This window comes from Heptranchias perlo, chromosome X, assembly GCF_035084215.1.
Source record: "Heptranchias perlo isolate sHepPer1 chromosome X, sHepPer1.hap1, whole genome shotgun sequence".
Taxonomy (NCBI): domain Eukaryota; kingdom Metazoa; phylum Chordata; class Chondrichthyes; order Hexanchiformes; family Hexanchidae; genus Heptranchias; species Heptranchias perlo.
The window spans coordinates 2,056,524-2,069,449 of NC_090370.1; the positions used below are offsets into that span (position 1 = coordinate 2,056,524).

Sequence of the window (12,926 nt, forward strand, 5' to 3'; positions counted from 1 at the left end):
TTGGTCAAATTTACAAATGATGTCAAACTAGGAATCTCAGCTTGGGAAATACAAAATAAAATTTGTAAATGGATGTGACAACAGCAGCTGAAATTTAATGTGAGTGCAATACTGCACATAGGAATGGGGGGAAAATGGGTGATATCTGTACTTAATGAATAGTATCAAAATAGCTGAGGAAATGGAGGGTCTAAGACTTGATGCTCAATATGTCCCATTACCACAGAGAAAAATCAACAAAACAATAGAATGCTGAACTGCATAACCAAAACAGTTGATCAAGTACAGTCCGAGAAAGTCGTGATCAAACGGTGTTCTAGTCAGACCGTACCTCAAGTATTGTGTCCAGTTCTGGTCCACAGGAGATGGCAGGAATGTTCAAATACTGGTTGCAGTTCAGAGAACAGCCACAAGCTGATCCCTAATGTTAGAGGGACTGAGTTATGAAGGGTAATAGAAGATGGAGGTGAAGGAAGATTCTACACACCTTCACTCTGTATTGGAGTTTAACTATTTCCTTCTCTTCTTCCCCCTACATACTGGAATAATAATACCATGGGTAGCAGTTGGTGTCCCCTACTTTGCCCAAGTGGCTTTTCTTTGTGTGAGCTTGAATGGTGGCAAACGAGCTGCTAAAACTCAGATCAGGCAATGTTAGGAATCAGGTTGGAGGACTGAGTGCAAATGTTCTATTTTTTTAAAAAAGGTAATTGGACGAATTCTTGATCTGTTGTATTTAAACAGTATTTGGTGATGTGCTTTGTAAAACTGGTCTGTCTGCTGGATTTTTGGAAATTGCCCAAAGAAGGCTTAGGATAATGACGACAGTAAAATACATGGCAGAAATTGAAAACTCATTTCCTGTTTACTACATGGACTCTGGTATCCTATAAACTTTGACACAATGTGTTCCTTATGGCTTTCTTTAAAGGGGAAACCATTTTAAGCTTTCTTTTTATTATAGTTTTTGTAAAGCTACTTAATGCAGCCTTGTAGAGAGGGATAGTCATTTCTAATATTCCTAAAAAGGCAGCAATGACTTCCTATTTTCAAATGATAAAGCTGTAACCAGAAATGTCCATCTGCAGGGGATGTTACACTTGGCCTCAGCATTTTTGGGCTAAAAAGGGGTAAAAATCAGCCAAAATTACCCTATTCCTGATTGCTATCCAGCCATCTTTACTGGAAAGTGTGAGTATATACAGATGTTATGTGAGGACAGGATTGGGTTTGTTCTTTGTGGATAATTCATATATGAAGATTGGTCACTTGGGGTAAAGTACACAAGGGCTGCCGGCCTTTGTGGCACTTTACTCTATCAAAAAACGGTGCCATCAAGGCAGGAGGGGTGAAAAGTGCAATATGATGGAGGTGTTTAAAATAATAAAAGGATGGGACAAGGTAGATAGAAACAGGTTATTTCCAGTAGTTGAAGGGTCTCGAAAGAGGGGCCATTGATATAAGATTAAATGTAAGAGATTTAGAACGGTGGGCAAGAGAAACTTCTTCACATAGTTGTGAGGCTGTGGAATTCATTTCCAGGGTTAGCGGTTGAGGCAGAAACTATGCCAACATTCAAGATTAGATTGGAGAGGTGGATGAAGAGAAAGGGGTTGAAGGGATATGGAAACAGGGCGTGTAAATGTGATTAGAACTAGTTGCTCACGTGGCGAGTTAACGAGGACACACTGGTGGGGTCGCATGGCCTGTTTCTGTTGTAACTCCTGTGCATTTCCATGTGTTTTTTTTTATTCGTTCATGGGATGTGGGCGTCGCTGGCAAGGCCAGCATTTATTGTCCACCTCTAATTGCCCCTTGAGAAGGTGGTGGTGAGCTGCCTTCTTGAACTGCTGCAGTCCGTGTGGTGAAGGTTCTCCCACAGTGGTGTTAGGAAGGGAGTTCTAGGATTTTGACCCAGCGACGATGAAGGAACAGTGATATATTTCCAAGTCGGGATGGTGTGTGCCTTGAAGGGGAATGTGCCAGCTACCCTTGTCCTTCTAGGTGGTAGAGGTCACTGGTTTGGGAGGTGCTGTCGAAGAAGCCTTGGCGAGTTGCTGCAGTGCATACTGTAGATGGTACGCACTGCAGCCACGGTGTGCCGGTGGTGAAGGGAGTGAATGTTTAGGGCGGTGGATGGTGTGCCAATCAAGCAGGCTGCTTTGTCCTGGATGGTGTCGAGCTTCTTGAGTTGTTGGAGCTGTACTCATCCAGGCAAGTGGAGAGTATTCCATCATTTTCCTGACTTGTGCCTTGTAGATGGTGGAAAGGCTTTGGGGAGTCAGGAGGTGAGTCACTCACCGCAGAATACCCAGCCTCTGATCTGCTCAAACCTGGATGTTGTCCAGGTCTTGCTGCATGTGGGCAGGGACTGCTTCGTTATGTGAGGGGTTGCGAATGGAACTGAACACTGTGCAATCATCAGCGAACATCCCCATTTCTGACCTTACGATGGAGGGAAGGTCATTGATGAAGCAGCTGAAGATGGTTGGGCCAAGGACACTGCCCTGAGGAACTCCTGCAGCAATGTCCTGGGGCTGAGATGATTGGCCTCCAACAACCGTTACCATCTTCCTTTGTGCTAGGTATGACTCCAGCCACTGGAGCGTTTTCCCCCTGACTCCCATTGACTTCAATTTTACTAGGGCTCATTGGTGCCACACTCTGTCAAATGCTGCCTTGATGTCAAGGGCAGTTACTCTCACCTCACCTCTGGAATTCAGCTCTTTTGTCCATGTTTGGACCAAGGCTGTAATGAGGTCTGGAGCCAAGTGGTCCTGGTAAAACCCAAACTGAGCATTGGTGAGCAGGTTATTGGTGAGTAAGTGCCGCTTGATAGCACTGTCGACGACACCTTCCATCACTTTGCTGATGATTGAGAGTAGACTGATGGGGCGGTAATTGGCCGGATTGGATTTGTCCTGCTTTTTGTGGACCGGACGTACCTGGGCAATTTTCCACATTGTCGGATAGATGCCAGTGTTGTAGCTGTACTGGAACGGTTTGGCTACAGGCGCGGCTAGTTCTGGAGCACAAGTCTTCAGCATTACAGCCAGGATGTTGTCGGGACCCATAGCCTTTGTTGTATCCAGTGCACTTAGCCGTTTCTTGATATCACGTGGAGTGAATCGAATTGGCTGAAGATTGGCTTCTGTGATGGTGGGGATATCGGGAGGAGGCTGAGATGGATCATCCACTCTGCACTTCTGGCCGAAGATGGTTGCAAACGCTTCAGCCTTGTCTTTTGCACTTGTGTGCTGGACTCTGCTATCATTGAGGATGGGGATGTTTGCAGAGCCTCCTCCTCCCGTTAGTTGTTTAATTGTCCACCACCATTCATGAGCTTTGATCTGATCCATTGGTTGTGGAATCGCTTCGCTCTGGCTATAGCATATTGCTTCCGCTGTTCAGTATGCATGTAATCCTGTGTGGTGGCTTCACCGGGTTGGCACCTCCTTTTTAGGTACGCCTGGCATGCTCTTCTACACTCCTTATTGAACCTGGCTTGTTGGTAATGGTAGAGTGAGGAATATGCTGGGCCATGAGGTTACAGATTGTGCTGGAATACAAGTCTGCTGCTGCTGATGGCCCATAGCACCTCATGGATGCCCAGTTTTAAGCTGCTAGATCTGTTCTGAATCTATCCCATTTAGCATGGTGGTAGTGCCACACATTGGATGGTGTCCTCAGTGTGAAGACGGGACCTCAACTCCACGAGGACTGTGCGGTGGTCACTCCTACCAATACTGTCATGGACAGATGCATCTGCGACAGGTAGATTGGTGAGGACGAGGTAAAGTAGGTTTTTCCCTCGTGTTGGTTCGCTCACTACCTGCCGCAGGCGCAGTCTGGCAGCTATGTAAAAGGCAGAAAAAAATGAACAAAAATAAAAAGATGTTAAGTAATTTTCCTACCTGTTGTGACGATTAGTTCCATGAATGTTTTTCATTGTTTGTGGAGGTGACATCACATTCTAACTACAGGAATTATTTTCCTCAGAGAGTTTGTTTGGAGCATGATGAAAACAAAACATTGTAAACTCACTGCACAACAATCAGTGAATTAGATTTCGCACTAGAGCCAAACCCCAAAGGAATATAATGCGCTGTGTTAAAATCCTCTTGTCCAACCATGGAATATGATTTTGTATAGATAGAGGTTAATACTTGTGTCCAAACTTCATTGTTTTTCATAGCTCTTGATACTTTGGTGATTTATGAAAAGCTATTTCAAGAATTGTTTATTTTACTGTCAGATTTAAAATAGTAATAGCAACAAAGGAGGAAGAATTATTGAAACGAAACAGAAAATGCTGGTGACAGGTCAGTTAGCAGCTGTGCAGAGAGCAGAAAAGTTAACGTATAGATGTGAACCCTTCGTTCTAGAATTACTGAAGCATTTTTAACTAAAGATTTTTGTTCATGGAGTAAACAATTTTAGTCAATGGTGATCAGACTTTTACATTTTATGGGCACTCCTTATTAATAAACTTTTCAGAAGCTTCCTTCCATGTTTTTAGTCGATAATGCCACACACAATCGTTCAGGGGCTTTGACAATGTTGACATTTAAACAGGATTTTTATCCTGTACATTATTATGCCTGTATATAATGCTGCATGAATCTGTGTGAGAACTGAGCCATAATTAAACTGTCAAGAACGAAATGTGAATAAAACGTTATTTTAGATAATTTATTTAAAAAAAAATATGAATCGTCACGAACAGGATTCGAACCTGTGCGGGGAGACCCCATTGGATTTCGAGTCCAACGCCTTAACCACTCGGCCACCGTGACTCATGATACACACAGCACAGAGATATCTTAATATGGACTGGAACAACACACGAAATGGATCAGGCCAAGAACTGTTAAATTAATTTAACCTTTATTCATAAAAATAAAAGCAGCTCAGTCCGTGAGGCCGGAACAAACACAAAGAGAACAGAGCTGGGGCGAGTTTTTCACACAAATATCTGTTTCTATAGCTCAGTGATTACAGTCTTTTGCTGGAGATAAAAAGATAATGTGCTGCAAAATTCTACAATTCTAATGGTGCAAATCTGAAATAAATGCTGCAAATACACAGGTGTTCAGTTCTGATGAAGGCTCCACACCCGAAATGTCAATAACCCGTGTTTTCTTTCATACTAAACGAATATTAAATCACTGATAACGTCCAAACAGTAGCTACCGCTCTCCTAGCGTGAAAATGGATTTTTAAGGAAGTGACTGTTCCGTCTACTTTTGTATTAAAATATATATTAATTTAGGACTGTTTATTAATTGCACGTTTCGTTTAAGTGTTCAAAGGCGTAGCTTAAATTGTGCTGTGTCCCGGATTGTTACAGTGCGGTTATAGTCGGCCTAGTGCTGCCAGAACGGGTTAAAAGGTCACTCACCGTCGGAACAAAAATAGAATGTGTACAATACGTGATAAACAATGAATAATCCGAAGAAAATGTGGAATATTTTATTATTTCTCAATTAAAATGTATTTGTTTTGTGTTGTTGCTCATCAGCACGCGCCAGGACTGTTTTAATCCACCTCGAGAGGGGTGACCGAAACAATTTATAAATCTTCTGCATTACTTTGTAACCTGTTCTGTAATTTAGCACGAGATAGATAATGTCTAAAAATGTAACATAACAATTATAAAGTATTTTTCTGCTCACCTGTTCCCTAGTTTGGTTTTTATTTATCTCCCACCCACCCCCACTCCTTCCCAAGTTGAGCGGCTCCAGGGTTGGCGGGATTTGTTCGCTCGCTGCAGCGCGGGTTCAGTTTTGGATGAGGAATACATTGAAATGAGTGAAGTATTTATTAGGTTCTGTTCTCTGAAAATGCTGTGTAAAACTTAAGGTGAGTTTATTTCTTTTCCTTAAATCTTCGTTTAGTTTTTTATGTGGTAGAGTTTAACCCCTTCAAACGGGAAAGTTCACTTTTACGCTTTGTAACTTGCAAACATAGAGTTAAGAAGCATTGTTGTACTCAGATTAAAAGTTCTTTTGGGCAGTTTGATCACTTCATCTCCAGCGTTTTTTTTCATTTTTCTTTGTTAAAGCAATGCCCCTGATTTTAATGTAATTTTATAAATGTGCATAGTTAAAAATCTCGCGAGTCCCAATAATGTATGTTCATGCTTTAAACTGAAAATGATGTGGACATGGCGGTGATGGACTGGGGTGGACAAATGTAAGGAGTCGCACAACACCAGGTTATAGTCCAACAGCTTTATTTGAAATCACAATCTTTCGGAGCTTTGCTCCTTCGTCAGGTGAAGTGAGGAGCATTTGCACAAAGGCACAGCATATATAGTCAGAGAACAATGCCTGGTGATTACAGATAATCTTTCTCACTGCCCTTCATCACACCTCGGCAGACAGATAATCATAACAATCAAAGGAGTGTTCAAACAGGTTAGTCAGGGAAACCTTACATCCAAGAATACTGAGGTGGGGTCACCAGGGATCAAATGTAGCAGATGCTGGGGTTTGTATTGAAAACAGATAATTTTTTTTGCTGGAAGTCGCAGCAGGTCCGGCTGCATCTGTGTATGGAGAACAAGCCAACTACGACTTGAGTCTGGATGACTCTACGTCAGGTGGGATTACATGTAGCGTGACACGAACCCAAGATCCCGGTTGAGGCCGTCCTCATGGGTGCGGAACTTGGCTATCGATTTCTGCTCGACGATTTTGCGTTGTCGTGTGTCTCGAAGGCCGCCTTGGAGAACGCTTACCCGAAGATCGGAGGCTGAATGTCCTTGACTGCTGAAGTGTTCCCCGACTGGGAGAGAACCCTCCTGTCTGGCGATTGTTGCGCGGTGTCCGTTCATCCGTTGTCACAGTGTCTGCATGGTCTCGCCGATGTACCATGCTCCGGGGCATCCTTTCCTGCAACGTATGAGGTAGACAACGTTGGCCGAGTCACAGGAGTATGAACCATGTACCTGGTGGGTGATGTCCTCTTGTGTGATGGTGGTATCTGTGTTGATGATCTGGCATCGTTCGCAGCAAATTACCCAGCTTTCAGGAGAACAGCGTCCACGACACCACGCAACCCTGCCGCAGCAACCTCTGCAAGACATGCCAGATCATCGACACAGATACCACCATCACACGAGAGGATACCACCCACCAGGTACATGGTTCATACTCCTGTGACTCGGCCAACGTTGTCTACCTCATATGTTGCAGGAAAGGATGCCCCGGAGCATGGTATGTCGGCATTACCATGCAGACACTGCGACAACGGATGAACGGACACCGCGCAACAATCGCCAGACAGGAGGGTTCCCTCCCAGTCGGGGAACACTTCAGCAGTCAAGGACATTCAGCCTCCGATCTTCGGGTAAGCGTTCTCCAAGGCGGCCTTCGAGACACACGACAACACAAAATCGTCGAGCAGAAATTGATAGCCAAGTTCCGCACCCATGAGGACGGCCTCAACCGGGATCTTGGATTCATGTCACGTTACATGTAACCCCACCTGACGTAGAGTCATCCAGACTCAAGTCGTAGTTGGCTTGTTCTCCATACACAGATGCGGCCGGACTTGGTGCGATTTCCAGCAAAAAAAAGTTATCTGTTTTTAATAAAAAACCCCAGCATCTGCTACATTTGACCCCTGGTGACCCCACCTCAGTATTCTTGGATGTTAGGTTTCCCTGACTAACCTGTTTGAACACTCCTTTGATTGTTATGATTATCTGTTTGCCAAGGTGTGATGAAGGGCAGTTAGAAAGATTATCTGTAATCACCAGGCATTGTTCTCTGACTGTATATGCTGTGCCTTTGTGCAAATGCTCCTCACTTCACCTGACGAAGGAGCAAAGCTCCGAAAGATTGTGATTTCAAATAAAGCTGTTGGACTATAACCTGGTGTTGTGCGACTCCTTATATTAAACTGAAAAGCTTGGCCTATCTACAGATTTCTTTTTGACACTTTGGGTGAATGAATGGCCCACAGATGTGTTTGGTAGAAATGTCACTTCTGTTGTAAGGCACTTTCTACATTTAAGTAGGGGTCTTTGGAGAAAGGCCAGCGTGCAGACCCACAAACTCCAAGCACCACTGTCCATTATTTATGTTTCATCCTGTTGCTGCTCTGAACCAAAGCCCTTTAGAAGCCAAAGACCTGCAGTTGATGGCTAGAAGGTAAAACAAATCTGGCTCCACACATTTTGGATGTCAGTTTAGACTCAACAGCCATCTATAGGACCAAAAAAAATGTCTCCGATGCGATTGGTTCCCCTGCTTTATATTGGAGAGTGCTGTCAGTGATGTGAGTACTGCACATGTGCTGTCAGTGATACTCTTTCAGTATAAAATTGCTTTTATTAGTTGTAAACCTTGTGAACTTTTCCCATTTTACAGTGGATGGCAAAGTACAACTAGTCAGTTGTCCCTTGGTTAATATGGTTTGCATTACCAACACTTCTCAACATGCACAAGTGAGTAATGGTAGAGGATAATGGAAAGAAGAAGGATTTTCTGTTAACTTAGTGAGAAGTTTACTTGAAGGCTTAGTGGGTAAATGCACTGCCTGGTGTAGCACTAGAAGGTCCCAGGTTCAATTCTTAGTCTGTTCTGATCTCATTTTGGACCATTCGAGTGATACAGTTGGCCTGAGGAAAGGGAAACCTTGTGTGACGTTTCACACAAGGCATATTCGTATTTGTTGCTGTACTAACAAAGATACCGCTGGCCGCAAGTGATTCTACTGGGTGGAAGGGGAGAGGAAGAGATTGAAACTAGAGTCATCCTGGATTGTTCTCGTGCTCCTCTCCTAGGGTTGGGAGTGCTTTTTTTTGGTGGGAAATCTCTGTTTACTCCACAGGCTGCCTGCAGCCAAGAAGGTGAGTGGGTGATTTGCTGCCAGTCCCTCTCCTCTCCTGCTCTGGGCCTGCTGCCAAGAGTTTAGCAAGAGCTATGGAGGCAACTCTATATTGATTTTTTTTTTTCTCTTTCCCATTGCAGTATGGTTGAGACCAGGAATTCATTCCACCACTACCATATCGCTATGCATTGCTACTTCCTACAGGGCATCTTTTGTCCTCTTTGGACAGATGTATCTTTCTTTTCTCCTCTTTTTCATAACTTATTTTTTACAGTGTTTTAGGCAGGTGACAGAATGATTCTTCCGCACTGGTCCTCTCATAGGCTGGTGGGATTTCACCCTTTCCCCCCCCACCCCCCACCCTGTTTTTTCTGTTGTTCCAGGTTGCTTCTGGCCTATGTCTGCTGCTCTGAGGTGTGGACTTGAACATGATGAACTGTGAACTATTAGCAACGTGCAGTGCCCTGGGGTACTTGGAAGGAGACAACTATCACAAAGAGCCTGATTGTTTAGGTGAGTTACTTCAGACCAGAACTTTCAGTCATGGTTTAAATGCTGTGATGGTTTGATCCTGAGGCTTACTACTTCAAATTGTATAAATGTTGTTCAAAGTTGAGAGATTTTGTTGCAGCTTACGCCTTGCTTGCAATCATTATCCCAACCCATCAAATGTGTTGCTGTTTTTACCAATCTTGCCACCATTTAAAAGTTTATTATAAGGTACAATCTCACGTTTCCATTATTCTGTTTGTATTGAACTTTTAAGCCATCCTTCAATTATGGCCACTGACTTTTGATAAGTTACTGAGTCACATGGTGAGGAGATTTTCCAAAAAAAAACACAATTGAACTGACATGCAGAAAATTTTAATAAACAATGAAAAAAACCATCATATATAATGATTACTGCTTTACATGTCACTCTCCGATATCTGTTAATCACCACACAAGAGATGTAAAGCAAAAGGTCATCGACCTGAAACGTTAACTCTGCTTCTTCCTCCACAGATGCTTCCTGAACTGCTGAGTATTCCCAGCATTTTCAGTTTTTATTTCAGATTTTCAGCATCCACAGTATTTTGCTTTTGAGATGTAAAGCAGTAATCATCATAAGGAGGGTTCAGATCACGATAAAAACTATAGTAGCAAAGCTGCAGTGGTTTATAATCATCTGAACTTTTGATATTTGCATTGTTTATTATGCAGATAAGTTTTTTGTTCCTTTTAATTGCTGCAGTGACTGTCTTGGTGGATACTGACAAACCTGCATTATATATTGATGCATAATTACGTCCAGGCTGAAGGACTAATGATTGTGATATAACCATTGTAACTTTGGTAGTTACCAGAAAATAATGCAGTTACGTAGAATTACATAGAACGTACAGCATAGAAACAGGCCATTCGGCCCAACTGGTCTATGCTGGTGGTTATGCTCCACAAGAGCCTCCTCCCACCCCTCTTCATCTAACCCTATCAGCATAACCTTCTATTCCTTTCTCCCTCATGTGTTTATCTAGCTTCCCCTTAAATGTATCTACACTATTCGCCTCAACCATTCCTTGTGGTAGTGAGTTCCACATTCTCACCACTCTCTGGGTAAAGAAGTTTCTCCTGAAAGCCCTATTAGATTTATTGGTGGCTATCTTATATTTATGGCCCCTAGTTTTGACCTTCCCTACAAGAGAAAACATCTTCTTTACGTTTACCCTATCAAACCCCTTCATAAGCTTAAAGACCTCCATCAGGTCAGCCCTGTTAATGTACCTTAATGTGCAACTTGAATCCTGTCCCAGTGGTGGCCATCCTAATACTTAAATCTATAGCACTTTATCACATTGAGGAGCATCTGAACGTGCTTCACGCCATGAATTACTTTAGGAGTGCCATGATTGTTACATAGGCAAATGCAGCAGCCATTCTGTGCTAGCAATGTCCCACAAACAACAAAATATTTGCAAGAGAGTAGAGGTTTTGGACAGGTTCTATCCAGCCTTCCTCTTCTCTCCATTAGCAGTCGACCAATTTTTTTTTTAAAAAAGGAAAAACTTGGATGGTGAATAGCAGCACTTGTAACCCACACCTTTGTCGCTGCCTTGTAATAAGAGGGTCTTGCAGAGTATAACGTCTTTTTTTTTGTGATTGCTAGTTACAGTGACAGGTACTGGTCAAGGAACAAGCTGAATCAGCCACTTAAGCTGCTTAGCCTTTAAGCATTGTAGCTCAGTTAATAAATGCACTGCCCAATGCCCTGACAGAGTAAGAAATTTGTAAGCTTGATTCTTGATTTGTGCTAAATAAACCGATCCCAGCCACAGTGCTACAGTTGGCTTCGGAGCCCCTAGGGATGGGGGGAGGGGGGGAAGAAATTAGTCAGAGCTGAATCATAGAATCTTACAGCACAGAAGGAGGCCATTCGGCCCATCGTGCCTGTGCCGGCTCTTTGAAAGAGCTATCCAATTAGTCCCATACCCTTGCTCTTTCCCCATAAGAAGAAACAGGAGCAGGAGTAGGCCATCTGGCCCCTTGAGCCTGCTCGGCCATTCTACAAGATCATGGCTGATCTTCTACCTCAACGCCATTTTCCTGCACTATCCCCATATCCCTCGATGCCTTTAATATCTAGAAATCTATCAATCTCTGATTTGAATGTACTCAATGATTGAGCCTCCACAGCCCTCTGGGGTAGAGAAGTCCAAAGATTCACCACCCTCAGTGCAGAAATTTCTCCTCATCTCAGTCCTAAATGGCCCACCCCTTATTCTGAGACTGTGACCCCTGGTTCTAGATTCCCCAGCCAGGGGAAACATCCTCCTTGCATCTACCCTGTCGAGCCCTGTAAGAATTTTGTATGTTTCAATGAGATCACCTCTCATTCTTCTAAAGTCTAGAGAATACAGGCCTAGTCTACTCAATCTCTCCTCATACGACAATCCCGCCATCCCAGGAATCAGTCTGGTGAACCTTCGTTGCACTCCCTCTATGGCAAGTATATCCTTTCTTAGGTAAGGAGACCAAAACTGTACACAATACTCCAGGTGCGGTCTCACCAAGGCCCTATATAATTGCAGTTTAGACATCTTTACTCCTGTACTCAAATCCTCTTGTAATAAAGGCCAACATACCATTTGCCTTCCTAATTGCTTGCTGCAATTGCATGTTAGCTTTCAGTGACTCATGTACAAGGACACCCAAGGCCCCTTTGAACATCAACATTTCCCAATCTCTTACCAATTGAATAATACTCTGCATTTCTGTTTTTCCTACCAAAGTGGATAACTTCACATTTTTCTACATTATATTCCATCTGCCATGTTCTTGCCCATTCACTTAGCCTGTCTATATCCCCTTGAAGCCTCTTTACATCCTCCTCACAACTCACATTCCCACCCAGTTTTGTGTCATCGGCAAACTTGGAAATATTATATTTGGTCCCCTCATCCAAATCATTGATATATATTGTGAATAGCTGGGGCCCAAGCACTGATCCCTGCGGTGCCCCACTAGTCACATTCTGCCAACCTGAAAAAGACCCGTTTATGCCTACTCTCTGTTTTCTGTTAACCAATTCTCAATCTATGCCAGTATATTACCCCCAATTCCATGTGCTCTAACTTTGCTCACCAACCTGTGTGGGACCTTATTCAAAGCCTTCTGAAAATCCAAATACACCACATCCACTGGTTTCCCCCTTATCTATTCTACTAGTTACATGCTTAAAGAACTCCAATAGGTTTGTCAAACATGATTTCCCTTCCATAAATCCATGTTGACTCTGCCAAATCCTATTATTATTTTATGTGTCCTGTTATCACATCCTTTGTAATAGTTTCTAGCAATGATTATAGCCCTGCAAATTTCTTCTTTCGCCGTCTAAAGATTCTTTCTGGAAAGTGCATATGTGGACAGGATTAATTAATGATCTCAAAGTAAAGGATCCCTTGGGAAGCAGTGATCATAACATGATAGAATTTCACATCCAGTTTGAGAGCAAGGATCTTGGGTCTGAAACTATTGTATTAAACTTAAATAAGGGCAATTATAAAGGAATGAGGGTGGAATTGGCTAAAGTGGACTGGGTAAAC

The 12,926-nt window shown here is 43.1% G+C and overlaps 1 protein-coding gene and 1 non-coding gene across 2 annotated transcripts in view; one reads left to right on the top strand and one right to left on the bottom strand.

Moving 5' to 3' along the window:
• Nucleotides 1–4,714: 4,714 nt before the first annotated feature.
• Nucleotides 4,715–4,796, bottom strand: trnas-cga (transfer RNA serine (anticodon CGA)). The gene has a single exon. It is a non-coding gene; the product is annotated as a tRNA-Ser (tRNA).
• timeless (timeless circadian clock) overlaps nt 4,785–12,926 on the top strand; it is a 56,053-nt gene continuing 47,911 nt past the window's right edge. Inside the window, exons 1-2 of the mRNA XM_067976437.1 lie at nt 4,785–5,862; nt 9,225–9,354. Of these exons, the coding sequence (XP_067832538.1) occupies nt 9,270–9,354 (85 nt within the window). The 5' untranslated portion in view covers nt 4,785–5,862; nt 9,225–9,269. The remainder of the gene's footprint in view (nt 5,863–9,224; nt 9,355–12,926) is intronic.